The sequence below is a fragment of the Callorhinchus milii genome, unplaced genomic scaffold (genome assembly GCF_018977255.1).
Source record: "Callorhinchus milii isolate IMCB2004 unplaced genomic scaffold, IMCB_Cmil_1.0 Scaffold9, whole genome shotgun sequence".
NCBI lineage: Eukaryota > Metazoa > Chordata > Chondrichthyes > Chimaeriformes > Callorhinchidae > Callorhinchus > Callorhinchus milii.
The window spans coordinates 21,678,686-21,705,361 of record NW_024704750.1 but is presented as its reverse complement, the minus strand read 5'-3'; the positions used below and the strand labels follow the sequence as shown (position 1 = coordinate 21,705,361).

Genomic DNA, 26,676 nt, shown 5'->3' with positions numbered 1-26,676 from the left:
TATATTATAAAATTGTCTCAAACAATGATTAATAATAACGCCAATGATTAATAATAATTATAATTAATGGCGATTAATAAAAGCGCTAATCCAATTGTTTTTTTCTAATAATAGCAACAGTAATAATGCTATTTTTGTCCCACAAAAAGCATGGTATCATTATATTTATTCCTTCCCTACCCTGTAAAATGGCCACTTGCAAAACACCAACCTTGTGGAAATGTGAAACGCAGATTTATGGAGTTGTTGTATTTAGCTAAATGTAGAGTGATTTTTTTTCCCCCTTGTGTTTTTGTTTCGACTTTCGAATTGAGTCTCGCGACCGTGGTCTCTTAGCCGTCGGAGAGCTTCCAATGCAATAACCCTAGCTGGCTTCTCAAGGTTATCACTGTACATGCGGGAAGGCAGGGGTGGAAAGGGGAGAGGGGGTGGAAAAGGGATGGGAAAGGGAGAGGGAAACGGAACAGGGGTGGAATTTGCATGTGTTGGGATAAGTATTACTGGTGAAACATCCTGAATTGGGCCGAGGGAAGAGAGTGAGTGAAACAGAGAGGGAGGGAGAGAGAGAGAGAGAGACGATGTGAGAGAAAGAGATGATGACAGAGGCAGAAAGAGAGGCAGACACAGCGAGAGAAAGAATGAGAGAGAAAGGAGTGAGTGCGAAAGAAGATGAAGCGCAAAGAAAGAGATTTGAGAATCACACACACAACACACGCGCACACACACACACACACACACACACACGCGCACACGCAAGGTGGTAGCGTGCGAAAGAGACATAAGAGAGAGAGAGAGAGAGAGTCACACACAGACAGAAAGGAGCGAGGTGTGAGGTTCTCTCTCATACGGTGGGAGGGGGGGGGGGGAGCGAGTTGGACTGAGACCCTTGAGAAGCCTGCCCTATGCGAGAATAATCTGGGTTTCGCTTCCACCAGGTCGGCTCGTTGTCTTGTGTCGTCAACCGCAACAGAAAAGTGGGAGCAAACAGCCGGGGAGCACACAGCACAGTCACCAGTGCAGAGGCCGATATACCTTTCGTGGGGGGGCGGGGGGGTGGGGGGGGGGTGTGTGGGGTGGGGGAAGAGGGTTGGATTCTTTTCGAAACTATTGACTTTTCCTTCATCATCACATTGCCTATACGCCACCACTCCCCCCATCCACCCACCCACCCACCAACCCCATTTTCTCTCTTTCTTTCGCCTGCTTTCTCATTCTTTTTTTCTCTCTCTCTCTGTCTCTTTCTCTCTCTCTCTCTCTCTCTCTCTCTCTCGCTGTCCTCTACCCACCCCATCGATGGCCCCAGCCCCGACCTGCCCTCTCCACTGGCCTCACTGTTACACTGCTCGTGACAGCGTCCAGTCACTGGCTCACAGCCTGAGGATTCATAGTCAGGGACTAATCCCACACGCTTAACACCTCAACATGTGTCCCCTTATGCGCGTGCGTGTGTGTGTGTGTGTGTCCAGGTATCTTGTTTGCGTACGAGCCCGTGCGCGCATGTACAGTATTTCCGCGCGTGTGTGTGTACGTGTGTTTGTTTGTGTGTGTTTGTGCACACCTGTATATTTATGGTTGTATACATTTGTGCGCGCGCGCGTGTGTGTACGTACGTGTGTGTGTGTGTGTGTATATGTACGTGTGTGTATGTGCATTTGGGAACTGTGGTGAAGTGACTCGCTCTGGGCTGATGACATGGTGGTGGGGTGGGGTGGGGGGGGTGTGGGGTGTTGTGGGGGAGGCTCGCTGCCCTTGGCTGCTCACACTAACTGTGGCTGAGCTGAGAGTCAATGACACGGATTCTCCCCCCTCCTCCCCCACCAAAAAAAAAAAACCCTGTAATAAACAAACAACGACCATATGGGATTGTTCGAGGGGGAGAAACAACAATAAATTATATTTATACGGTGCCTTTCACGTCGGTGGTGGGGGGGGAAACATCCCAACAGTCAAGGGTTTGCGCTTGAGCTGGGGGTTGGAATCAATAGGGTGGAGGGCAGGGCAGTGAGCATGAGCGTGGGCGTCCTGTGTCGTGTTTTTTTTTCTGAAAATAAACTGTTAATCCGCACCCCCTGCCCCCCCCCCACACCCCCTTCACCCACACTAGCATCACTAGAGCTGGCACTGCAGGCTGGCACTCTGTACACTAGAGGGCGGCACTCAACACATCTGTGGTGACAAAGGAAAGCATCCAATCGAGATTGTGTGGGAGACGGGGGTTGGGGGTGGGGTTGGGGGTGGGGGGGGGTAGAGAGAGTGGGGAGAAGGCAGGAAACCTTTTGACAATTTTCCGAATGGGGTGGGAGCACAAGCTCGTTGTTTTTTGTTGGGTTTCTTTTTTGGGGGGGTGGGGGGTGGGAAGGAGAAATTTCCAAATTGACGGTGAGCGAGTGCGTCCGTACGAACAGACCATTCTGATCAGATCGACGTCTCTCTCTGTCAAAAGTCCACTCTCATTCCGCCGGGAGGGCGGATATTTTTTTTTCATTAAACGCGTACCGTCGATGATGACAATTTATATTACATTTTGGATATTTGATTTTATACGGTATTAAATTTTATGTCATGTTAAATGAGGAATATTATATCGTGTTCAATATCACACACATTACATTTTATGATGTGAAATGAGGATGCACTGCACTCCAGAGATTAGTTAATCAATCAATTTGGAACAAGTGGATAAAGGGAGGGGGTTGGAGGCAGCCAGGGAGGGGAGAGAAGGAAGGAGGGAGTGAAAGAGAGGGAGTGAGAGGGGAGGAGAGAGGGAGGGGAGAGAGAGAGGGAGTGCGGGGAGCAAGGGGGAGGAGGGTAGAGGTAAGGGGGGAGCGAGGGAGGGGGAGAGAAAGGGAGAGGGGAGGGAAGAGAGAGGGGGGGGCAGCGAGAGAGGGCTTCAGATTGGGAAGCGAGGGGGTAACGATAAAGTAGACTTTTGACATTGGAGAGAATTTATTTCTTTTCCGTGTTTCGGGGGAGGTTGGAGATTGTCAATTTGGGGTGGAGGGGGGTGGGGGGGGTGAGGTTTGACGGATGGGGGGTGTTGGGGTGGATGTGGTGGTGGTGGGGGGTGGGGAGAGTTTGAGGTAACGCAGTCCAGCTGCAGGTTCGGACGTGCACTCTGTCCGCGGGGCTGTTTGTCACGTGGGCCGCAGGCTTTAAGGCCTTTGAAGGGTTGATAGCCATCTTTTGACCGATGACTCCTTAAGTCTCCCGTTACACTGACAACATACGCAACACCCAGAGACGGCAAAGCCAACTGGGCCTCGATACGGCTTCTTTTTTTGGGGGGGTGGTGGTGGTGGGGTTGGGGGGAGGGAAGGGGGGCGGGGGGAAGGGGCTAAACACCCAAACGCCCAACCACCCACCCACCCACCCACCCGTGCACGCAATCGCGAACACACGCAAACGCGAACACTCGCCGAGCAAACGCGAGCCAACGCGAACGCGGCCCAGCATTAAAAAAGTAAACTCGACTCGAAACGGGGAGGGAAGGAACCGAATCCGATTTTTTTTTTAGAAAAAAAACAACCAAAAAAAACACATCATCGTCGTCAACAATGACAACAGGAACCGGGTGTTTTCCGAAAACAATCGTGTTTTCGATGTCACGTTAGTTTTGGTAAAGAATTTGAGGTACGGAGGGACACAAGCCCGTCCGCTTGCCCGCCCGCCCGGCGAGGGAGGCCAGTCAGGGCGATTTGTACTCAAGTGACGCGGATTGGGAATGTGGTTTGGCAGAAGGGAGGGGGCGGCGGGCGAGGGTGGAGGGGGTGAGAGAGGCCATTTTGTTAAACGCCGACGGTAAAGGTGGCAGCAGGCCCCTCAAGACGTCAACAACTGCTCAAAAGATGGTCCATGGAAACTAATCCATGGAGCACTGAATCGCCACCCACCCGCCACCAACCCACCCCACCCCCCCCCATACCGCCACCTCCCGCGGTTCCCCAGAGCCTCATGCACACGACAACGTAAAAGCAGCCGCGCGCACACACACACGCACACAGACAGACACACACACACAGACACACAGACCCCCTGGTCTTCAACAGACGAGTGTACACGGGGACGGGTTAATGAGCCCGTTGGCACATCGATCACTACGTTTCTTGCACGCACACACGGACACCCGCGCAAACACACACACGGTGGGTCAGCGTGCAGCCCCCAGCCTGGCGTGTACAATACCTAGGTTGACTGTGAGCTTGACACGTCCTCTGTCCAGCTCCAGCCGCAGAGTGTCTGCTGAGTCCCGGGAGGTGCTGGCCACCAGCAGCCCGTAGGCCCGCTGGGACATGAAGCGCAGAGACACGTCCTCGGCCTCCGTGTGCATGACCACCGGCATGACGATCTTCAGGTACATGCTACCGTCATAGCTCAGGATGGAAGCCTCTGTGGGTGGTGGAGGAAAGGAGAAAGGCAGACCTGTTACTGGGGGCAGGGACTCTTCCCGCTCAGCTCCCGTTACCCTGCAAGGTCGGTCCTAGTTGGACAAGCAAACAACAACAACTCACATTTACACGGCGCCCCCCCCCCCCCCGCACAGGGCAGCGTCCCAGAGCGCTTGACAGTGGCGGAGCACGACGACGAACTGGGAGCAGGGGAGGGGGAGGTGACCGTAGGCACGGTCGAAGAGGAAGGTCTTCAGGCACGCCCCGAAGATGGGGAAGATGGAGGGATAGAGGAAGAGTGTTTCAGAGTTGCGGGGAGTTTTGAAAGCGCGGCCACCGATAGTGGAACGGAGACATGCAGAAGGCCGGAGCCATTCGAGTGGAGGCAGAGGATAGCTTGTCAGACAGTGCTCTCAATGTAGTAATACTGTATAATATATATATATACACCATATAATAATCCTTGCATTTGATGCAGCGCCTTAGCACATCGTTGAGACGTCTCAAAGCGCTTCACAGCTTACAGGTAAAGTGTCCCACAAACAGTGGTGGATTGAGTGACCAAATTATTGTTATTCTTTCATAGAAAGTGATCCGTCAATCAACTAACAACCGAGTTCCGACTTACTGCGAGGTGAACAGAGGCGGGTGGAGTAAGAAACTTGCCCAAGGTTTCGCCTCATTTGGAAATCAAACCCGGTCCTCTCGCTTGCGAGGCGAGCGCTCTAACCGCTACACTACAGGACTCCACGGCAACTCAATGGCAAGCAATACTGTTTTAGCTGATGAGAATCCAGCAGTTACTCCCAACCCAAGTTACCCCTGAGCTCTGCCTCTTGCCAACCTGCTCCTTAATGCTCTCTGGAATTACAACATTGATTTGTTGGGTTGTCCGCAGACCCACTCTCTCTCTCTCTCTCTCTCTCCACCGGGGGGAGCCCAAACCTTTGGCTGTGTCTCGTACCGTCTGGACGTTCCCGAGGCTTTTTTTTAACTTGCAATCATTGTGCAGCGAGTTATAATCGAAGGACATTAAGCACAGGAGGGAGCGCGTCGTGTCCACTGGAGCTCTCTACTCTCCCCATCGTGTCTGTGCTGGGGTTCGCTCCCCCACTGGAGCTCTCTAACTCTCACCATCGTGTCTGTGCTGGGGCTCGCTCCCCCACTGGAGCTCTCTACTCTCCCCATCGTGTCTGTGCCGGTGCTTGTTCCCCCACTGGAGCTCTCTACTCTCCCCATCGTGTCTGTGCCGGTGCTCGTTCCCCCACTGGAGCTCTCTACTCTAACCCCATTCCCCTGCTCTCTCTCTCTCTCCCCATCGTGTCTGTGCTGGGGCTCGCTCCCCCACTGGAGCTCTCTACTCTCCCCATCGTGTCTGTGCCGGTGCTTGTTCCCCCACTGGAGCTCTCTACTCTCCCCATCGTGTCTGTGCCGGTGCTCGTTCCCCCACTGGAGCTCTCTACTCTAACCCCATTCCCTGCTCTCTCTCTCTCTCCCCATCGTGTCTGTGCTGGGGCTCGCTCCCCCACTGGAGCTCTCTACTCTCCCCATCGTGTCTGTGCTGGGGCTCGCTCCCCCACTGGAGCTCTCTACTCTCCCCATCGTGTCTGTGCCGGTGCTCGGTCCCCCACTGAAGCTCTCTACTCTAACCCCATTCCCTGCTCTCTCTCTCTCTCCCCATCGTCTGTGCCGGTGCTCGGTCCCCCACTGGAGCTCTCTACTCTAACTCCATTCCCCTGCTCTCTCTTTCTCTCCCCATCGTGTCTGTGCTGGGGCTCGCTCCCCCACTGGAGCTCTCTACTCTAACCCCATTCCCCAGCGTGCAGGGTAGCATCTCAAGAGCGCTTGACAGAGGCGAAGCCTGACTCCGATCCCCGGGTTGGGAGGGGGCTGGGTGTGGGGGAAGGTGGCTGTAAGCGAGGTTGAAGAGGAAGGTTTTCAGGCAGGACTTGAGAAAGGGGAGAGGGGGGGGCAAGGCTGAGGGTTTGAGAGAGAGCGTTCCAGAGTTTCGGGGCATAGTGGCTGAAAACGCAGTCTCCGATGGCGGTGTGCGGAGGCTGCGGGGGACCTGCAGGAGGCTGGTGCCAGTCGAGCGGAGGCACCGGGTGGTGGATTGGGGACCAGCACATTCACCAAACGATTGGCAACACCTCCTCCCCCTCCAAGAGATCATATTGATTGTTTGATGTGAGTGTAACTAATGGCCCCAAATTATTATAAATTAGTTGAGAAAAACTGCGCTGTAAAGTCACTTTCACAGCAAATCCACCGTTAAATACATCTGATTTGCGAGAGCATTCTGTGGATTTAGCTGTTTCCACGGTTGTGACAAGACTTGGAATAGACTCGGCAAGTTTCCTTACTCCACACAGAGTCTAATAATAATCCCTCCCAAACCAAAAACAATAATAAATTGGTCACTTTCAATCTACGACTGTTTGTGGGACATTGCTGTGCGCAATTGGCTGCCGCGTCCGCCCACAAATATACAGTCAATTCACTTTACACTTTACAGTGCAGCGCTTTGGGACGTCCTCCCGACGTGAAAAGCGCTATATCAAATGCAAGGATTATTATTATTATTATTATGGGAATAAACTCTTTGAATGTTCACAACTGAACCTTCCCAATGAGGCTCACCAATCAAACCCTTTCACCCACAATACACAGTCACTGCACTTTACAGTAAAATAATAATAATTGCATTCGATGCAGCGTCTTATCACATCTTCGAGATGTCTCAAAGCGCTTCACGGAACACACTAAATATCTTGTGGGCGAAACGCTAACACCTTGTGAAGAGCTCAGAGACGCACCTCTTCCCCCACACCCCCACCCCCACCTCCGTGCCAAGGCGCTGTATCAAATGTAAGGTATTATCTTCCAGCATCTCAGTGATTTCGTCTGATTCCACAATCCTCACATGACGCTGTGCCTGTCACGTCTCACTGTCTCGAAGCGCTTCACAGGATTGTACCGTAAAGTGCAGGGCTGTTGGGCAATTTGCGCACAGCAACGTCCCAGGACAGGTCACCGGGAGAGAGAGAAACACTCCCTTCTCTTTTCCAATGGCGCCACGGAGAGATCTTTAACGTCTGCTTCGACATGGGACCGAGGGGGACAGGGGAGGAAGGTCGGTTTAACGTAACATCCGAAGGTCGGTCGGCGCCTCTGACAACACAGAGCTCTCTCTCCCTCTCCCCCCATCACTGGCCTGAGATGGTCTGGGTTTTCTCCCCTCCCACCACCACCCGAGGAAGACTCGCCTGCAGTAAAATATTACGAAACCGAGACAAAAGAAGGAAGGGGAGGGGGAAGAGCGAAGTGGGGAGAGGGAGAGCTTGTGTGTGTTGTTATGGCAGTCCCCATAGCTTGCTGGAATGGTTAGCTATTCTGCTCGGTGTGCGTGTCCCTGGCCTCCCGTGTGCGGATTACGGGTTCAAGCCATTCTTCGGCTCCGCACAGTGAGGGCCGCCGGATTGCTGTCGCCCGGCTTCGCTGAGCTCTCCCCCACTCTCCCACACCCGCCCGCATCTTCTCACGGCAACAGCACTGAGCTCATTGGGGCTAACCCATGTCGTGTACGCCTTTGCCCAGCTTTGCGCCAGGTCAGCATCCCGTAGCACAGCTGATCGCGTGCTCAGTTCGCAAGCGGGAGACCTGGGTTCGATTCAGCCAATCGATCGGAGGCAGAGGTTAGTGGAGTGGGCTGTCAGCCCACAAATACACAGTTACTACACAGTACGGTAATAATAATCCTCCCATTTGACACAGCGCCGTATCACGTCTTCGAGACGTCTCAAAGCGCTTCACAGAACATGCGGTAAAATGGATCGACTGTATATTCTGTGGGCGAAATACGGCAGCAGCAGTATTCCACAAACAGTCGTGGATTGAGTGACCGCATTATTGTTTTTTTTGAAGGGATTATTACCCCCGGAAAAGTGATCCATCCGACAATCGACTAACAACCGTGTTCCTACTGACTGTTAGGTAAACAGAGGCGTGGGGAGAAAGGAAATGTGCCCAAGGTTCTTCCCTGTGTAGTAATATACAATGTGTATATAGACTAGAAAATATACATCTATAATTATGTGACAAGTGGCACGCTCTTGCCAGTGAGGCCATACAGTAAACTGTGCTATTACCAGCCAGCATTTCCTGTGTAATTTCTTGCTAATGACACCAGGCTTTGTTGAGTTGCTGAGCTCCCCCACTGGTGCAGATGTCTCGTCTCTATTAGCATCGGAAATGAGGCATTTACTAAAACATTTTGATTTTTCTCTCTCTCTCTCTCTCTCTCTCTCTCTCTTCCCCCCTCCCCCCCCCCACCCCCCACCCCCAACACGCCAAACAAAGATTTTTTTTTTAAATTCCGCTCGTGACTTCCCAAATGAGACCCTTTCTGATCAATCTCTTTTCATCTGGTCGGAAATTGGGCAAAACAGCTGAGTGTTAACCCTCCGTGTCCCGGGGAGGAGAAGGAGAAGCAGGGCAGGTTGTTTGGAAAAATAATGATAATAACCCTTACATCTGATACAACATCTTATCACATCTTCGATGCGTCTCAAAGCGCTTCACAGAATGTACTGTAAAGTGAATTGACCGTATATTTTCTGGGCGAAACGCGGCAGCCAACGGCAGCGTCCCACGCACGGTCGTGGGTAAACAGGAGATAGCGAACATATTAAACAGTTACTTCCTGCAGGGTTTTAGTTTGCTCTAACACACCTCCCGACGTGAAGGGGGGGGGGCTGCGTAAATTCAGTTTGTTGCTTATTGTTTGAGGAAACCGAATGAACGAACACGCAGCCACGCTCAGCTCACCATCCCTCCCCTTGTGCAACACAGCCCCCACTGCCCCTCCCGCAAGGCAGATCGAGCACTGTGCGGATTGCAGCTCGAGCTGGGGAGGTGATTGACAGATCAATGTGTCCCGTTGTCAATCAAAGACTCGACTGACTCCTGTTCATCGCGGCTGGGTTCCTCACTGCGAGAGTCGTGCTCTGTCAACCTTCCTCTCACTGCTCTTCGCTGCTTCTCATTTTTAATTATAGTAATTACAGCCTTCCACACGACTGATTTTATCCGGGGAGATTGTCGGCCAGGACACTGGGAGAGAGGGCGGGGGGGGGGGGGGGGGCGGAGGGAGAGAGAGGGTGGGGGGAGAGATAAACAGAGAGAGAAAGAGCGAGAGAGAGAGAGAGAGAGAGGGAGGGGGAGAGAGACTCGCTTTTCTTTTCTTCTCTTTTCTTCCCAACCCTTGCTAGATACAACTGCTTGCCATTAGGACCCCTCAAAGCGCTTCACAGGATTTTTACTGTCAAGTGTAGTGACTGTGCATTTAGTGGGCGATCACTGCAGCCAATGTGATCACAGCCAACAGCCGTGAAAGTGAACAAGGGATTTTATCCCTGAGATTGTCGGCCGGGGAGTGTGAGAGCGAGAGAGAGAGAGAGAAACTCCCTTCTCTTTTCAAGCAGCGCCCCGGGAGATCTTTAACGTCCACCTGAACAGAGCACAGACGGGCAGCTCAGTTCAATGGCTCATCCGAAGGAAGGAGTCTCCAACACTGTGCCCCCACCCCCCCCACCAGCACTCCGCTGGAGCATCAGCCAAGACTGTGAGCTCACGGTTCCTTGACATAGGGTGTGTGTGTGTGTGTGTGTGTGTATGGGATGGGGGGAGGGCTCGAACTCACAGCCCTCTAACTTGGAAGCCAGAGCACTATTTGCCGAGCCACAGTTGACATTCAAGTCAAGCCCTTAAATTCGGGCACCGCCTCACAGCTGTTTGCGTGGACGTCGCTGTCCGTAACACTGGCTACTGTGATCGCTTACAAAACACAGTCACTACAGTTTACAGTAAAACCCTGTGAAGCACTTTCAGATGTCCTCCTGAGGTGAAAGGCAGGGTATCAAATATGAAAATTATTATTATTATTCATAGCCCCGTGAATGGATTTGCTCTGGATGTTATTGCTTTATCCGGCGGTCAATCAATCCACGACTGTTTGTGGGACGCTGCTGTGCGTTTTGCCCACAAAGTACACAGTCCATTCGCTTTACAGTATATCCTGGGAAGCGCTTTGAGATGTCTTGAAGACGTGATAAGGCGCTACATCAAATGCAAGGAATATTATTATTATTATTATTATTATTATCCCAAGCTGGTGCAGCGATCGCATCCGAAGGGACAAACCAGCCTGTGCCTCCAAAGCCTCGTTTGCAGATAAGCATCTAATCCCCGGGGAGAAAGGCGATGGGTTCACACGATAGGGAATGAATCCTCAGTCTCCACTGGCCTTATCTGCTGCCGTCTTAAGTGAAATCGATTGTAGCTTCAGCCCGGAGGGCAGCCGGGGTCTCTCTGTCCGCAGGACGAGTTTGGCGATGGGATTGACGTGCTCTGCACCTCACTGGATGTCAGCACAGAAATGAGTCCAGCACCGGTTTCAGACACGCGCTCTCACTAATTTCTGTCTGTCTGTCTCTCTCTCTCTCTCTATCCTTTCTCTTTCGCCCCTCTCTTCTCTCACACTCTCACAAGGATTAAATGTTCCGAGATGTGTGAAGGGCATTACATAAATTCAAATCGTTGTAATTATTATTATTATAATATATCATTAGCAGACATGTTAGCTCCCCCAATCCCGCAGAACCCCCCCCCCACCACCCAAAGACAGGAGCCATGACAGGTGCGATGTGATAATTATCACACGGAACGTGTTTATGAAACATCGCATTTTTGTGCACTCAATCTCATTGGGCTCGTTGCCGTGAGGCCGGGCAGTCGGCCAGGATTCCTGGGCAAATAAGCTCTCTGCTTCTCCCTGATAAAGACGGGCTCAAGAGAGCAGGCCTGACCCCAGCCACGCTTCACAGCTATTCTCCAACACACAGTCTGGGGGGGTGGGGGAGAACAGGGCACTGCATGCTCTATAATCACAACGCACAGCAGTTTGCGCACAGCACACAGCATGAAGGACAAGGCAAGGTCCATCAGGATTTAAAGGGTGCACACGGGAAGGTGAGAGAGGGCAAGAGAAAGCAAATACTACGACTACTAATAATAATCCTTGCATTTGATATAGCGCCTCATCACCTCGTTGAGACGTCTCAAAGTGCATCACAGGATACACTGTGAAATGGAGTGACTGTGTATTTGCAGGCAAACACGGCAGCCAGTTGCACACAGCAGTGTCTTACGAACAGCCATGAAACAAATGACCAATTTTATTTGGGGGATTGTTGGCCAGGACACCGGGAGAGAGAAACTCCCTTCTCTTTTCAAACAGCGCCATGGGATCTTGAACATCCACCTGAACAGGTAAACGCCTCATCTGAAGGACGGCATCTCCGACAATGCAACACCCCCCCCCCCACCAGCACTGCATTGGAGTGTTGGCTTAGACTGTGCGATTACAAGTCCTGAAGTGGAGCTTGAACCCACAACCTTCTGACTCAAGAGGCAAGAGCGCTACCGCTGAGTCAGGCTGACACACGAATAAAAAGCGGACACATACAGCTCTCAGTCTGGTTTGTATACGCCAACTCACAGTGTCGGGGCTGGAGTGGAGACCTGAGCGGTGTGGGTGAGCGGTGTGGGATGACCGAATGTGCGATCAGTGAGGTCGTTTTTGTTTCAGAGCGGTGCGAGGGGGGAAGAAGGGAAACAGAGAGCGAATTCCAGAATGTAGGGAAGGGTAAGGAAAGGAGGGTAGAGAGCTGCTTCCCTTGTCCCCCTCCTCCTCCTCCTCCCCGCAGTTTAAACCTAGACCCCAACGACAGGGGGAGAGAAGGCAAAGGATTCAGCTTCAGAGCTGAGCAGTTGATCACTGTTGGTGAGTGCGGACTGAGCACACCAACAACAACTTGCATTTATACAGCGCCCCTCAGCCGGGGTAGAATTCTCAGAACGCTTGACACTGGAGGAGCCTGGAGGAGGCGGGAGGTGACCCTAGGTCTTCAGGCGCGACCTGAAGGTGGGGAAGGCAGGGAGGGGCGAGGCGGAGGGATAGAGGGAGAGAGTGACTGAGTTTCGGGGCATAGTGGCTTAAACCACGGCCACCGATGGGAAACGGAGTGACTGTGTATTTGCAGGCAAACGCGGCAGCCAGTTGCGCACAGGGACAAGCAGGAGCCCGGAGCCAGTCAAGCGGAGGCAGAGGGCAGTGGAGTGGGCTGTAAGCTGGTCGGAGATGTAGGGAGGTGCCAGGGCCCGATGGGATTTGAAAACAGGTGTGAGGAAATGTTCGGTGAGGCACTGGTTACCAGCAGCTGGTAACCGCGTGTATATTCTGTCTACTGGGTTCTGTCGCTGGGTTAAAAGTTGGCTGTTAATCCCTGTTTTGTATTCTAAATGCAGTGCAGCTCTGAGTGCTTTGTCTGTCTGGAACAACCCACTCTCCCAACAGTAACCCATTAACAGAGAGAAAGTGAGAGAGAGAGACAGTCGATAGATATTGGCAAACCAGTACTTTTGAAGTCCAGTTCTCCCTCTCCATTAGTCACGTACAGTAAAGCTGTCTTGGACCGACCTCTGTTATTTAACCCACATCCTCTCACTCAGTCCGTGTCCAGCAGGAGAGCGCGAGAGACAGAGAGAGAGAGAGAGAGAGAGAGGGAGAGACGGAGCTTAAAAGAAGCTTGAAAATAACTGGGAGGTGAGGAGCACAAACATTCATCGTTGGCTCTCTCACCCACACCAGACCAGTCACCCCACTCCTCACCAGGCTCCACTGGCTCCCCGGCATCTCCCACTGCATTTGCTGTATCAGCCCGGCTCAGTAGTTCTCACTACTGAGTCAAATAGCTGAGTGTCTGAGCCACGGTTTAGGCTGATGCTCTAGCGCAGCGCTGGGGGGAGATTGTCGGAGATGCCATCCTTTGAAACATTAAACCTCCCTCCCTGTCTATGTCCTGTTCCGCAGCGCTGCAGGGAAAAAGAAGGGAGTTTCTCCCTCCCGGTGTCCTGACCGACAATTCCCCTACTCCGGTTCAAATCGGTCATTCGCTACACAGCTGTTTGCAGGGACTTCACTGTGCGCAAATTGGCTGCCGCATTCGCCCACAAATGCACACGGTGAAAAGTCTGAAAGACATGATGAAGCACTCTATCAAATGCAAGGATTATTATGATGATTGCACATCAGGGAACGTGTTTTATTTGTAACTATCTACGTGTGGAAACCTTAGGCAAGTTTCCTTACTCCACGCGCCTCTGTTTACCGAGCAGTAAAGTAGCAACCTGGGTGTTAGTCGATTGGGGGGATCACTTTCCGGGCATAATAACCCCTCCAAAAAAAATAAATAATAATTTGGTCACTCAATCCACGACTGTTTGTGACGCTGCTGTGCGCCGTTGGCTGCCGTGTTTTGCCAACAAAACATACGCTTAATTCACTTTACAGTACATTCTGTGAAGCGCTTTCAGATAACAACAACTTGCACCGCTCACACAGGGCAGCGGGTCCCAGAGCGCTTGACAGTGGCGGAGCACAAGACATCTGAACGGCGTGGTAAGGCGCTAAATCAAATGCAAGAGTTATTATTAGGATTATTAACCATGCAAACGCACTGCTTTGTGACATGCGTGTTGCTGAGCACATGTGGGCTAAGCATGCTGAGAACCAGGGCCTCCTCTATAAAGGAGCTGCAGCAGGCAGTCCTGTATAACCAGCAGTAATTAGCACTTGCTTTCTGAAGCCTGGCTTTATTGAATAAATTACATGCTCCTTAAAATCCGTCAGGGAACAAATTACACTCCCAGTACTTTTTATCCTTTGAAGCCTGGTTAAGCGAACCGAGCGAGAAACCCCGGAATTCGACCGAGTCCCAGCCTGTGGCGCCGGTTTGACATTCAATTTTTGGGGGAAACATTGCCGGGAAAAATCCTTAGATCCCACCTTTACATAATTTAACTTTCTTAAAATTGTAAGAACCCGGGCCTCCGAACAAAGGAAGCTCGGTTTAACGTCTCACCCGAAGGATGGAGCCACCGACAATGTGGGGCTCTCTCCCCTACCCTTCCCTCCAGCGCTTCACTGCAGCGACAGATAGACTGCATGAGCTCAAAGCCCCCCCATCTCAACAACACCACCAACAGCTTGGGAGGCGAGAGCGTGACCGATTGAGCCATGGGCCAACACCATACCACCCCTGTCGCGGTGCGGGCGAGGCTGGCCACGCTGCGAGGGTGATTGACGCCCTTCACCCCTCGTGCTTCCAAAATAAACCCAACAGAGAAAGTCAATTACAGCGAAGCCATCAATAGCTGATTACCCATCTGTCGGGGCCGCTCGGCAAGTGACTGAGGCGAGTCGTTGGACGGGAGCTTATCTGCGTGGCTGACAGACAGACAGAGAGACAGACCGGGTGGAATTAGAATTGACTGTGGAGGAGGAAGGCAGCCATTTATTTCCAGGCAGATTACATCTCCTCGGTTGCGGCACGGCCCAGTGTCTCTCAATCAGTCAAGCCAGAGTTTTCAGCAGACGTGTAGTAATCAACCCTGCCCCTGATGCGTCAGTCACCATCATCCTCTGGATAGTTTTAATCCCTCACTCTCCCACAATTTTCTCTCTCTCGCACGCTCTCGCTGTCTCCTCGCTTTCGCTTGCGTTCTATTGCACTTGGGAATGTCTCAAAGCGCTTCACAGGATTTTACTGTGAAGTGAAGCGTATTGAATGTGTTTTGGAGGGGAACGCGGCAGCCAATTTGCACACGGAAACAAAACACCAACAGCTGTGAAGTGAGCGAGCAATTTTATCTGCCTTCCCCCCATCCACCCTCTCTCCCCTCTCCAGGCTCACTCTCTGGTATTAGGAACTATTAGGGGTCCAGTTGGGTTTTGGGTGCAGTTGGTCCCTGGGTGCATTTGGGTTCTGGTGTTGTTGATCCCTGGGTGCAGTTGTGCCCTGGGTGCAGTTGGGCCCTGGGTGCAGTTGGGCCCTGGGTGCAGTTGGGCCCTGGGTGCAGTTGGGCCCTGGGTGCAGTTGGGCCCTGGGTGCAGTTGGGCCCTGGGTGCAGTTGGGCCCTGGGTGCAGTTGGTCACTGGGTGCAGTTGGGCCCTGGGTGCAGTTGGGCCCTGGGTGCAGTTGGGCCCTGAGTGCAGTTGGGCCCTGGGTGCAGTTGGGCCCTGGGTGCAGTTGGGCCCTGGGTGCAGTTAGGCCCTGGGTGCTGGTCGCTGGGTGCAGTTGGGCCCCTGGAGGAGCTGCTCTGTGAGGCCCGGACTGTGCTATAGCAGCAGGAGATGGCTGCGTTGAGGGGACTGCAGTCCGCCCGCCTAATTTTTCCAGCTTTACATTCCACGCGCAGACCGAGGCGAGAGGTGTTTAAATTGGACAGACGGTCGATGCGATAAGGATAAAGGTTGAAGTGTTATTGATGTTCTGCCAGCAGCACTTTTAGTCAGCGCGATGGGTTATTATAAGTTAAAAAGCTCCCGGCGACTCCGCAGCACTACTCAGATTACTTTCTAATTCAGAATATTTCCTGTCGGGATTTCATCATCAGAAATCCGAGCCCAGCGGGAGGGGTGGGGGTGGTGGGTGGGGTGGGGGGGGGGGGGCTCCATCCACTAACAGGAGAGGAATTCCGGTGGCTCGGTTGATGAGATTCCTTCTTTCCCCTAAGAAATAACCCATATAATACCCTGGTTCCACCAAACCTGCCTCAACCTGCCTCAAAAACAACAACAAAATGGCACTTGTGGAGCGCCTTTCAGGGCTGGTGGATGTCCCAAGGTCGGGGATTTGGACCTGAGCTGGGGTTGGGATCAGGAGGGGTGGAAGGCGGGGAGTGTTGGGGTAGGAGGGTGGCCAAAAGCATGGTCGAAGAGGTGCTTGAGACGTGCTTTGAAGGAGTCAAAGGAGGGAGCAAGACAACGGGGCTATGGGATGGAGTTCCAAAAGGGTGGGGGGACAGAGGAGTTGAAGGTCCAACCGGGCAGGGAACATGGAGCAGATCGGTGCCTGCTGAGCGGAGGGAGCGGACAGTTTGATATGGGGTCAGCGGGTCACAGAGGCAGGAAGGAGCAAGGACATGGAGGGACTCCATCAGCATCACTCTCCCCCTTCATATCAGGAGGAGGGCATTAAAGATCTTGTGACTCTGTCCGGAAAAGAGAAGGTTTTTCTCTCTCTCTCTCTCTCTCCCCAGTATCTTGGCCGACAATTCCCCCATTTTAAAACGCTCGTTCACTTCACGGCTGTCGAAAATGTTGTGAAGCTCTTTGGAACACCCACCCTCACACACACAGAGAGAGAGAGAGAGAGAGGGGGAGGGGGAGGGAGGGAATGGGAGAGAGAGGACGAAAGAGAGAGAGGACGGTTGAGAGGGAAAGTGTGTGAGAGAGAGGGAGAACGTGAGAGAGAAAGAGAGAGGGAGAGAGCGCGCGAGAGAGTGTGTCTGAGGGTGAGAGACGTCATAGCAAATGTAAGGGTCGTTATTATCAACAAGTGGCCTGCAATCAACAACGGATAAAAGTCCTGGGATCCTCCGCAGAAGTGTGTTCTTTGGGATTTATTTTGTGTTTCGCCAACAAAACGCACAGTCACTGCACTTTACAATGTATTGTGATGTCTTGAAGACTGATGAGGCGCTTTATCAAATGCACGGATTATTATTAAACCGGCTTCTGTTCCGGGTCCCACAACCTACTTTGTGGCTGGTCAAGATGAATAGTCTTTAACGTCCACCTGAACCGGTGCTTGGTTTAATACCTAAACCTGAAGGTTGTCTCACCCCACCAATGCAGCAGGCACTCTCTCCCCCACAGTGCGGCGCTCTCTCTCCCCCACAGTGCGGCGCTCTCTCTCCCCCACAGTGCGGCGCTCTCTCTCCCCCACAGTGCGGCGCTCTCTCTCCCCCACAGTGCGGTGCTCTCTCTCCCCCACAGTGCGGCGCTCTCTCTCCCCCACAGTGCGGTGCTCTCTCCCCCACAATGCGGTGCTCTCTCCCCCACAATGCGGCGCTCTCTCCCCCACAACGCGGTACTCTCTCCCCCACAATGCGGTGCTCTCTCCCCCACAATGTGGTACTCTCTCCCCCACAACGCGGTGCTCTCTCCCCCACAATGCGGTGCTCTCTCCCCCAGCCAGCACTGTGCCGTCAGCCGAGACTGTGAGCTCAGAGTCCCTGATTTTTTTTTATTCTGGGGGTCAGCCGGCTTGGGTGTCTGACACGTGCTTCCGTCACCCATCACCGTTGCTGAAGAGACCCCAAGCTAAACTGAGAGCTCCGGGCACCCCACATGCACGTGGAAATCCCAGAGATAAATTGTTGGAATGGAATGTGCACTCTCATCCTGCTCACTAATTCCGGAAAGTATGAGGCGGAGGTTGGCAAGAGCCACGGCGTGGGAGAGCCCAGTACTTGGCTGTTGCCAATAGAGTCCCTGATGTGTGGAGTGCCCGACAGAGCCAGGCTGAGAGACGTCAGTGGGTCAATACGTCTGCACAGCACTCATCTCCTGCAGAGATCGGGGACGCCTCTGCCTTGTTGTCGACTTTAATAATGTAAGAGCTGTTGGCTTAGAGTCACAGTGTTAGTTATTGATGGGCCACCGGCTGGCTAGAGGCAGCCATGTGGCTCTCAGTGACAGTCTACAGATGGGGTGAAGGGTTTCCTTGCGGTTCCACGTTTTCTCATTCTCGCCAACGGTAAAACATTTGACGAGAATGAGAGAATGTGGAACTACACAGAAACCCTGGCCTGTGAATTGCCAGGAGGTCCTATAATTCCCCCCTGGTCTTAGCCGCCTGCAGTGTACTGGTTAGAGCGCACGCCTCGTAAGCGAAAGGACCCGGGTTCGACTCCTGGACAAGGCACAAACATTTTGCAGGTTTCCTTACTCCTCACTCCTCTGTTTACCTCGCCCGGTTAAATCGGAGCCCGGTTTTTAGTCGATTGGCGGATCGCTTTTCCGGGGGTATTAATCCCTTAAAAGATAATAATAATGTGGTCACTCAACCCACAACTGTTTGTGGGACACCGCTGTTCGCAATTGGCTGCAGTGTTTCCTCCACACTGTAATCAATTCACTTTACACTATGTTCTGTGAAGAGCTTTGAGACGTGTCGAAGACGTGCTAAGGCACTATATCAAATGCAAGGATTATTATCATATACATTATAGCCTGCGGCCCCATGTTTATCCAGGTTCTAATTATCCTCCCAACCAGCCTCACGCTGTAATTCACAAGGCCTCACACTGTTGAAACAGACCAACCAACCGACCAACCCACCAACGTGGGTCTCTGGCGCAAATTACCTGCCACATTCGTGCACAACACACACCTTACAGCAGAATCCTGTGAAATGCCTGTCACGTTAGACAAAGGCGCTATCCTAGACAGTTATCTATTTGTCTTTCTACCTATCTAGCTATCTGTCGGTCTGTCTCTCTGTCTATTTCTCCATCTCCCTCCATCCCTCTCGCCCCATCCTTCTCTCTCCATCTCTCTATCCATCTCTCTATATTTCCGCCCGCAAAACGCACAACCAATTCACTTCACAGTATATCCTGTGAAGCACTTGGGAGGCGTCTCAACGACTTGATAAGGCGCTGTATCAAATGCAAGGATTATTATTATTATAGAGTGAGTGAGTGAGTGAGTGAGTGAGAGAGAGAGAGAGAGAGAGAGAGAGATGGCTGACAGCTGCTCACCTCTCTCGCAGGTCCTGCCCCAGGAGCCGGTGCCGGTGCAATCACACACGAAGCGGTTCCAGCCCTCGCGACAGGCAGCGTTGGCTTTGCAGGGGTTGCTGTCGCACTGTTTGGCGGGGATCCGGACGCAGGAGGGCTTGACCCCGGCGGCGTTCTGAGCCTCCGCCAGCTGCCGGATGTCCTTGCTGCGGCCGTCGATGAACAGGTCCCGCACACAGCCCACGTAGCCGTAGTTGAGCATGGCCGTCCAGAGCGCGGTGGGCAGTGTCAGACCCCCGCGGTTGTCTGGCAGCCCCCCCAGGTACATGTCCCCCTCCAGGTCCAGGATCTCACTGTCACCGCTCGCCGTAAAGGGAGTCCGCCGGCTGTTCACTGAGATCGTCCCTGTCCAGAGAGAGAGAGAGACTGTGTGAGACAGTGTGTGCGCGAGAGATTGTGTGTGTGAGAGAGGAAGAAAGGGGGAGAGAGAGAAAGAGTGTGTGAGAGGGGGAGAGTGAGAGTGGGAAGAGAGGGAGAGGGGGGGAAGAGAGTGTGTGTGAGAGAGGGGGGAGGAGGGAGTGTGAGATACAGTGTGTGAGAGAGGGAGAGAGTGTGTGTGTGTGAGAGAGGGAGAGACGGTGTGAGAGAGGGAGAGGGAGCATGTGAGTGTGAGGGTGCACTCTCACTCACACACTCCTGCTCCCTCTCTCTCCCTCGCACTCTCTCGCTAACACACTCTGTCTCCCTTGCACTCTCTCGCACGCTCACACTCTCTCGCTCACACACTCTCGCTCACAAACTCTCTCGCACACTCAACACACCTTCTCTCACTCGCTCAAACACACTCCCTCTCCCCTTCTCACACACTCTCACTCTCCCTCACGCATTCTCTCTCTCCCTCGCTCACACTCTGCCTCCATCCCCGGCCCTGCCGTTGCCGTTGCCGTTGCGCTCACCTGACCTCCCGTCTCTCTGGATGTCCACGTGATGCCATTCGCCATCGTTGACCTTCCTGTTGGTGGCTCTGACCTTGATGGCCCCCGAGCCCATGTCCAGGAGCAGGAACAGGTTCCCCTCGAGCAGCTCCACCGCAAAGAAGTCCACCCGCGTCTTCCGAAGGGTCCGGCTGTCCTTGCGGGCCTGGGGCTTGCCATGGGTGAAGAGGATCAGGCCGCTGGGCTCCGTGGTGCGGAAGTCGAAGGAGATGGAGCCCATCTTCTTGGTGTTCCACTTGGGGAGGCTGATGTAGGCCTCGGGGGTCTCGAAGTTGATGGGGGCCAGAGTGGCCACGTTCTCACACTTGAACACCACCTCCCCGTGCACCTTCATCTTGGGGTCCCGGATCCTGGCCAGACGGGACAGCTCCAGCCGGATGTCATTGTTCTTGTACACCACCTGGCGACAACGACAACAACAACAACAGCAGCTTGCTTTTATATCGCGCCCTTCACGCCGGGTGGCGTCTCGGAGCCCGGGCTCTCGCTCGGGCTCCCTCTCCTCTCTCTCTCTCTCTCTCTGCTCCCCCCACCCCGGCCCCCAGGTCAACACTCCGTCACCGCAAGACGTTGCTGGGCACAAAACGGCCAATGCGACCACCCGCTGACAGCGGCCCAGGGCCACCCATCGACCCGTTGAATGGCACTGGGGACAGAAGCACCTTCATTCAGTTCCACAGCTGTTCAGTTCAGCATATAAATCAGTCGCGCCCCTACTCGGCTCTGCCCCGCTTCAGTCTCCCCCGCATCCGGTCCTGCCCTTATCATGTTTATTCGGGGGGGGGGGTGTCCTGCATTTAGTTAGCGCTGCGCTGATTCAGCTCCGCGTGCGTTCGTGCTGCGCTTGCAACACCAGATTGCACAGCAATAACCGGAATACACACGGTGACAATCCACTTCCCAGAAACATATGGTATTCCAGGCAACAAACAACAGCCCATGTGGTAAATTTATAGCGCATTTCACCGCGATGACGGGGGGTGATTTATGAGACACCAGACACTGGGTTGGCACCAAAGAAGCCATCGAGAAGGTGATTCCTTATTCTGTCAAATCTAATGTCCCATTTAAGTAAAATTACCAACAATATTATTGCCGGGACTGTTTTCGGCCGCAGCTTATTCATACTCCTATGATTTATAGATCGTGTTCAATGTGATAGAGTAGAGATCATTAGAACAGTGCCATCAATAACAACAAACTGATGAAATGTCATCCTGATCTCTCTCGGAACCTGTCACGTCACGTTGTCACACCTCGCGCTCTGCACACTGTGTACACTGTATAACACACCTGCTCACACCGTGTACGCTGTATAACACATCCTGCTCACACCGTGTACGCTGTATAACACACCTGCTCACTGTGTACACTGTATAACACACCTGCTCACACCGTGTACGCTGTATAACACACCTGCTCACTGTGTACACTGTATAACACACCTGCTCACACCGTGTACACTGTATAACACACCTGCTCACTGTGTACACTGTATAACACACCTGCTCACACCGTGTACGCTGTATAACACATCCTGCTCACACTGTACAACACACCCTGCTCACACTGTACAACACACCCTGCTCACACTGTACACACTGTATAACACACCTGCTCACACCGTGTACACTGTATAACACACCCTGCTCACACTGTATACACTGTATAACACACCCTGCTCACACTGTGTACACTGTACAACACACCCTGCTCACACTGTGTACACTGTACAACACACCCTGCTCACACTGTGTACACTGTACAACACACCCTGCTCACACTGTATAACACACCCTGCTCACACCGTGTACACTGTACAACACACCCTGCTCACACTGTGTACACTGTACAACACACCCTGCTCACACTGTGTACACTGTACAACACACCCTGCTCACACTGTATAACACACCCTGCTCACACCGTGTACACTGTACAACACACCCTGCTCACACTGTATGCACTGTACAACACACCCTGCTCACACTGTATGCACTGTACAACACACCCTGCTCACACCGTACACACTGTATAACACACCCTGCTCACACTGTATGCACTGTACAACACACCCTGCTCACACTGTACACACTGTATAACACACCCTGCTCACACTGTATACACTGTACAACACACCCTGCTCACACTGTACACTGTATAACACACCCTGCTCACACTGTATACACTGTATAACACACCCTGCTCACACTGTACACACTGTATAACACACCCTGCTCACACTGTACACACTGTATAACACACCCTGCTCACACTGTATACACTGTATAACACACCCTGCTCACACTGTATAACACACCCTGCTCACACTGTATAACACACCCTGCTCACACTGTATACACTGTATAACACACCCTGCTCACACTGTATAACACACCCTGCTCACACTGTATACACTGTATAACACACCCTGCTCACACTGTACACACTGTATAACACACCCTGCTCACACTGTACACACTGTATAACACACCCTGCTCACACTGTATACACTGTACAACACACCCTGCTCACACTGTGTACACTGTACAACACACCCTGCTCACACTGTACACACTGTATAACACACCCTGCTCACACTGTACACACTGTATAACACACCCTGCTCGCACTGTATAACACACCCTGCTCGCACTGTATACACTATATAACACACCCTGCTCACACTGTATACACTGTATAACACACCCTGCTCGCACTGTACACACTGTATAACACACCCTGCTCACACTGTACACACTGTATAACACACCCTGCTCACACTGTATACACTGTACAACACACCCTGCTCACACTGTGTACACTGTACAACACACCCTGCTCACACTGTACACACTGTATAACACACCCTGCTCACACTGTACACACTGTATAACACACCTGCTCACACTGTATAACACACCCTGCTCGCACTGTATACACTATATAACACACCCTGCTCAGCACTGTGTACACTGCATAACACACCCTGCTCACACTGTATAACACACCCTGCTCGCACTGTACACGGTATAACACACCCTGCTCACACTGTGTACACTGTATAACACACCCTGCTCACACTGTACACACTGTATAACACACCCTGCTCACACTGTGTACACTGTATAACACACCCTGCTCGCACTGTATACACTATATAACACACCCTGCTCACACTGTACACACTGTATAACACACCCTGCTCGCACTGTATACACTATATAACACACCCTGCTCACACTGTACACACTGTATGACACACCCTGCTCACACCGTGTACGCTGTATAACACACCCTGCTCGCACTGTATACACTGTATAACACACCCTGCTCACACTGTATACACTGTACAACACACCCTGCTCACACTGTATACACTGTACAACACACCCTGCTCACACCGTGTACGCTGTATAACACACCCTGCTCGCACTGTATACACTGTATAACACACCCTGCTCACACTGTATACACTGTACAACACACCCTGCTCACACTGTACACACTGTATAACACACCTGCTCACACTGTGTACACTGTATAACACACCCTGCTCACACCGTGTACGCTGTATAACACACCCTGCTCACACTGTGTACACTGTATAACACATCCTGCTCACACTGTACACACTGTATAACACACCCTGCTCACACCGTGTACGCTGTATAACACACCCTGCTCACACTGTAGTAACTGTGGGTTCCGCTCACAAACGCAGCAGCCATTTTGCGCACAGCGATGTCCCACAAACAGCCATGAAGTGAACGAGTGGTTTGATAAATGAATAAGAATTATAACATTACTGAAATTAATTTTATCAGGGGCGCAAGTTCCCAGCGCCTTGGGTCATCCTCGCCACGTGAAAGGCGCTATACGAATATAATTTTGTTGTTGTTGGAGGGAGATGAACTCCCTTCTCTTTTTCCATTAGCGCTGTGGGACTTTTAACGTCCACTTGAAGCAACTGCACAGACAGGGAGTTTAGTTTAATAATAATCCTTGTATTTGATATAGCGCCTTATCACGTCATTGAGGCATCTCAAAGCGCTTCTCAGAATAAACCGTTAAGTGGAGTGACTGTGTATTTTGTGGCCGAAATGCTTACCGTCTCATCACTAGGACGAGGTGTTTAATAGCGGCCAGGATTCAGGAACCATATGATCGCCAGGAAAGCAGAACCTCACTGAGTTTTAATGAGTTGTGATCACAGCAAGAGTTTCGGACACGGATTTGGAGTGAGTTCCGGAGAGCGGGGGCTGAAAGCTCCCATTTACAGATGAATTACTGCCTCCTGAAGCTCGCTCGCTTGTCAGGAATGCACAGCATTCAACCTCATCCTCAGTCCCCATATAGAGAAACTATTTCCTCTGGTGGGGGAATCCAGAACAAGGGGCATAACCTTACGATTAGAGCTCGGCCATTTAGGAGTGAAATCAGGTAACAGTTTTTCACCCAAAGGTTAGTGGAAATCTGGAAATCTCTTCCCAAAAGGCTGTGGATGCTGATCCATTCACAGTTTCAAGACGGAGGTGGATAGATGTTTGTAAAGTCAGGGTATTAAGGGCTATGGGGCAAAGGCGGGCAACTGGACTTGAGATACAGATCAGTCATGATCTTATAGAATGGCGGAAAAGGTTCAAGGGGCTGAATAGCCTCTGTTTCTATGCGCACCTCCCACTGCCAAACCTCACTGAGGTACTTGGTAGCTCAGTGGTTAGAGCACTCGCTTTGCAAGTGAGAGACCTGAGTTCAATCCCCGGCAGGTCAGGGCCAAACCTTGGGCAAGTTTCCTTACTCCACACAGAGCCTAATAATAATCCCTCCAAAACCAAAAACAATAATAAATTGGTCATTTTCAATCCACGACTGTTTGTGGGACATTGCTGTGCGCAATTGGCTGCCGCGTTCGCCCACAAATATACAGTCAATTCACTTTACAGTGTGTTCTGTGAAGCGCTTTGGGACGTCCTCCCGACGTGAAAAGCGCTATATCAAATGCAAGGATTATTATTATTATTATTGGCAGATTGCAGTATCACAAGACTGTCACTGTGTGGCGCAACAGACACGTTACAAGAACCAGTGTTCTCCACACGAAACCCACACCCAACACACACACACACGCGCGCGCACACAGAGCGCTTCAAGAATAATTTGCTCCCAGCGCAATAAACTGCGTGATTGAACCCGAACTCACACAGAGTGCTCCAGCAGGGACACGCCTTTGATCTCCAATCGCTTCACGTGGTTTACCGTAAAGCGTAGTGACTGTGTTGTTGTTAAGCGATGGCGGCAGCCAATTTGCGCACAGCGACGTCCCGGCAAACAGCCGCAAAGTGAACGGGTGACTTTAGCCGTGGCGGTGAGCGCGGAGGGAATGTCGGCCAGGACAACAGAAGAGAGAAATTCCCTTCTCTGTCCCGATAGCGCAGTGGGAGATCTTTAATGTTCGCCTCAACAGACCACATATCCTAAATAATCCTTGCATTTGATACAGCGCCTTGTCCCATCCTCGAGACGTCTCAAAGCCTTTCACGGAATATATTGTAAAAATAAATTGGCTGTGTATTTTGCGGGCGAAATGCCGAAGCCAATTGCGCAGTCAGGGAGAGAGCTTAGTTTGACATGTGGTCTGCTCAGCGTCAGACTGGACTGTGAGTTCATAGTCCTCTGATGGGGGGGGGGGGGGGAGCAAGGGGGCAGGAGGTCTGCTCCACATCCCCCGCCCCAACCGCCCTACCATCGGTGGTCGGGCCTTCAGCCTCTCAGCCCCGAGGCTCTGGAACCCTATCCCCAGTGCCTTCGCCGCTTCCTCCCTTTCCTCCTTCAAGGCCGGTCTCAAGACCTTTCTCTTTGACCGTGCCTTCAGCTCCCCTCTCGACTCTCTACCCCCTCCTCGCTCCCTCCCTTCCCTCCCCTCACCCTGACCATTTCCCCCCCCAATGCTCGGCTCCCGACCCAACTGCCCATTGCCTTGGGACGTCCCCCCGACGTGAAAGGCGCTCTATAAATGGAATCTTGTTGTTGTTGTTGTTTTGACGCCCTCAAACCCTCTTCCCTTCCCTTCCACTCCCCCCCTCCCCTCCGTAGCCCTCTTCCCCCACCTCATACCTCTTTCAAACATCCCATGAAGTTGTTGCTGACGGGGGAGCCGGGCAGGTCTGCCGTGCTCGGGCTGCCCCCCACGTAGAAGAAATCATCAGAGCCCAACATGGTGTAGTCCTCCTGCGTGTAGCCAGTGGTGGTGAGAATCCCATCCACAGATATGGTCACCTGGCGGGGGGGAGCGTGTCGTGGGAGAGAGAGGGAGGGGAGGGGAGGGGGGGAGGGGAGTGGGAGAGGAGGAGGAGGATGGCGGGTGTGGAAGGAAGGAAGAAGAAGAAAAAAAAACACAACCAGAAAGTGACCTTCACAAGTTACCGCTGTCTGGCACATGTCTCCTCGTCCTTTGCCAGCTGTCGTTGCTGTCGTCGTTGTTGCTAGGTGGGGTGGGGTGGGGGGAGTGAGGGGGATGGGGGGGGGGAATTGTTGGTCTATAATTGCTCTCGTCCTTACGTGATTTTTTAAAAATTGTATTGAGGACCCTAAATCCACTGCTGACGTCCTATTTTCTGGTCTGCATCACACATCGGCGATGGGCG

At 52.4% G+C, this 26,676-nt stretch overlaps 1 protein-coding gene across 1 annotated transcript in view; it reads right to left on the bottom strand.

Moving 5' to 3' along the window:
• The window catches only part of nrxn3a (neurexin 3a), a 159,821-nt gene that overhangs the window by 88,084 nt on the left and 45,061 nt on the right, over positions 1-26,676 (bottom strand). Inside the window, exons 7-10 of the mRNA XM_042338145.1 lie at positions 26,147-26,308; positions 19,991-20,429; positions 19,056-19,439; positions 4,183-4,386 (exon numbers count right to left, since the gene is read on the bottom strand). Coding sequence (XP_042194079.1) covers positions 4,183-4,386; positions 19,056-19,439; positions 19,991-20,429; positions 26,147-26,308 — 1,189 coding nt within the window. The remainder of the gene's footprint in view (positions 1-4,182; positions 4,387-19,055; positions 19,440-19,990; positions 20,430-26,146; positions 26,309-26,676) is intronic.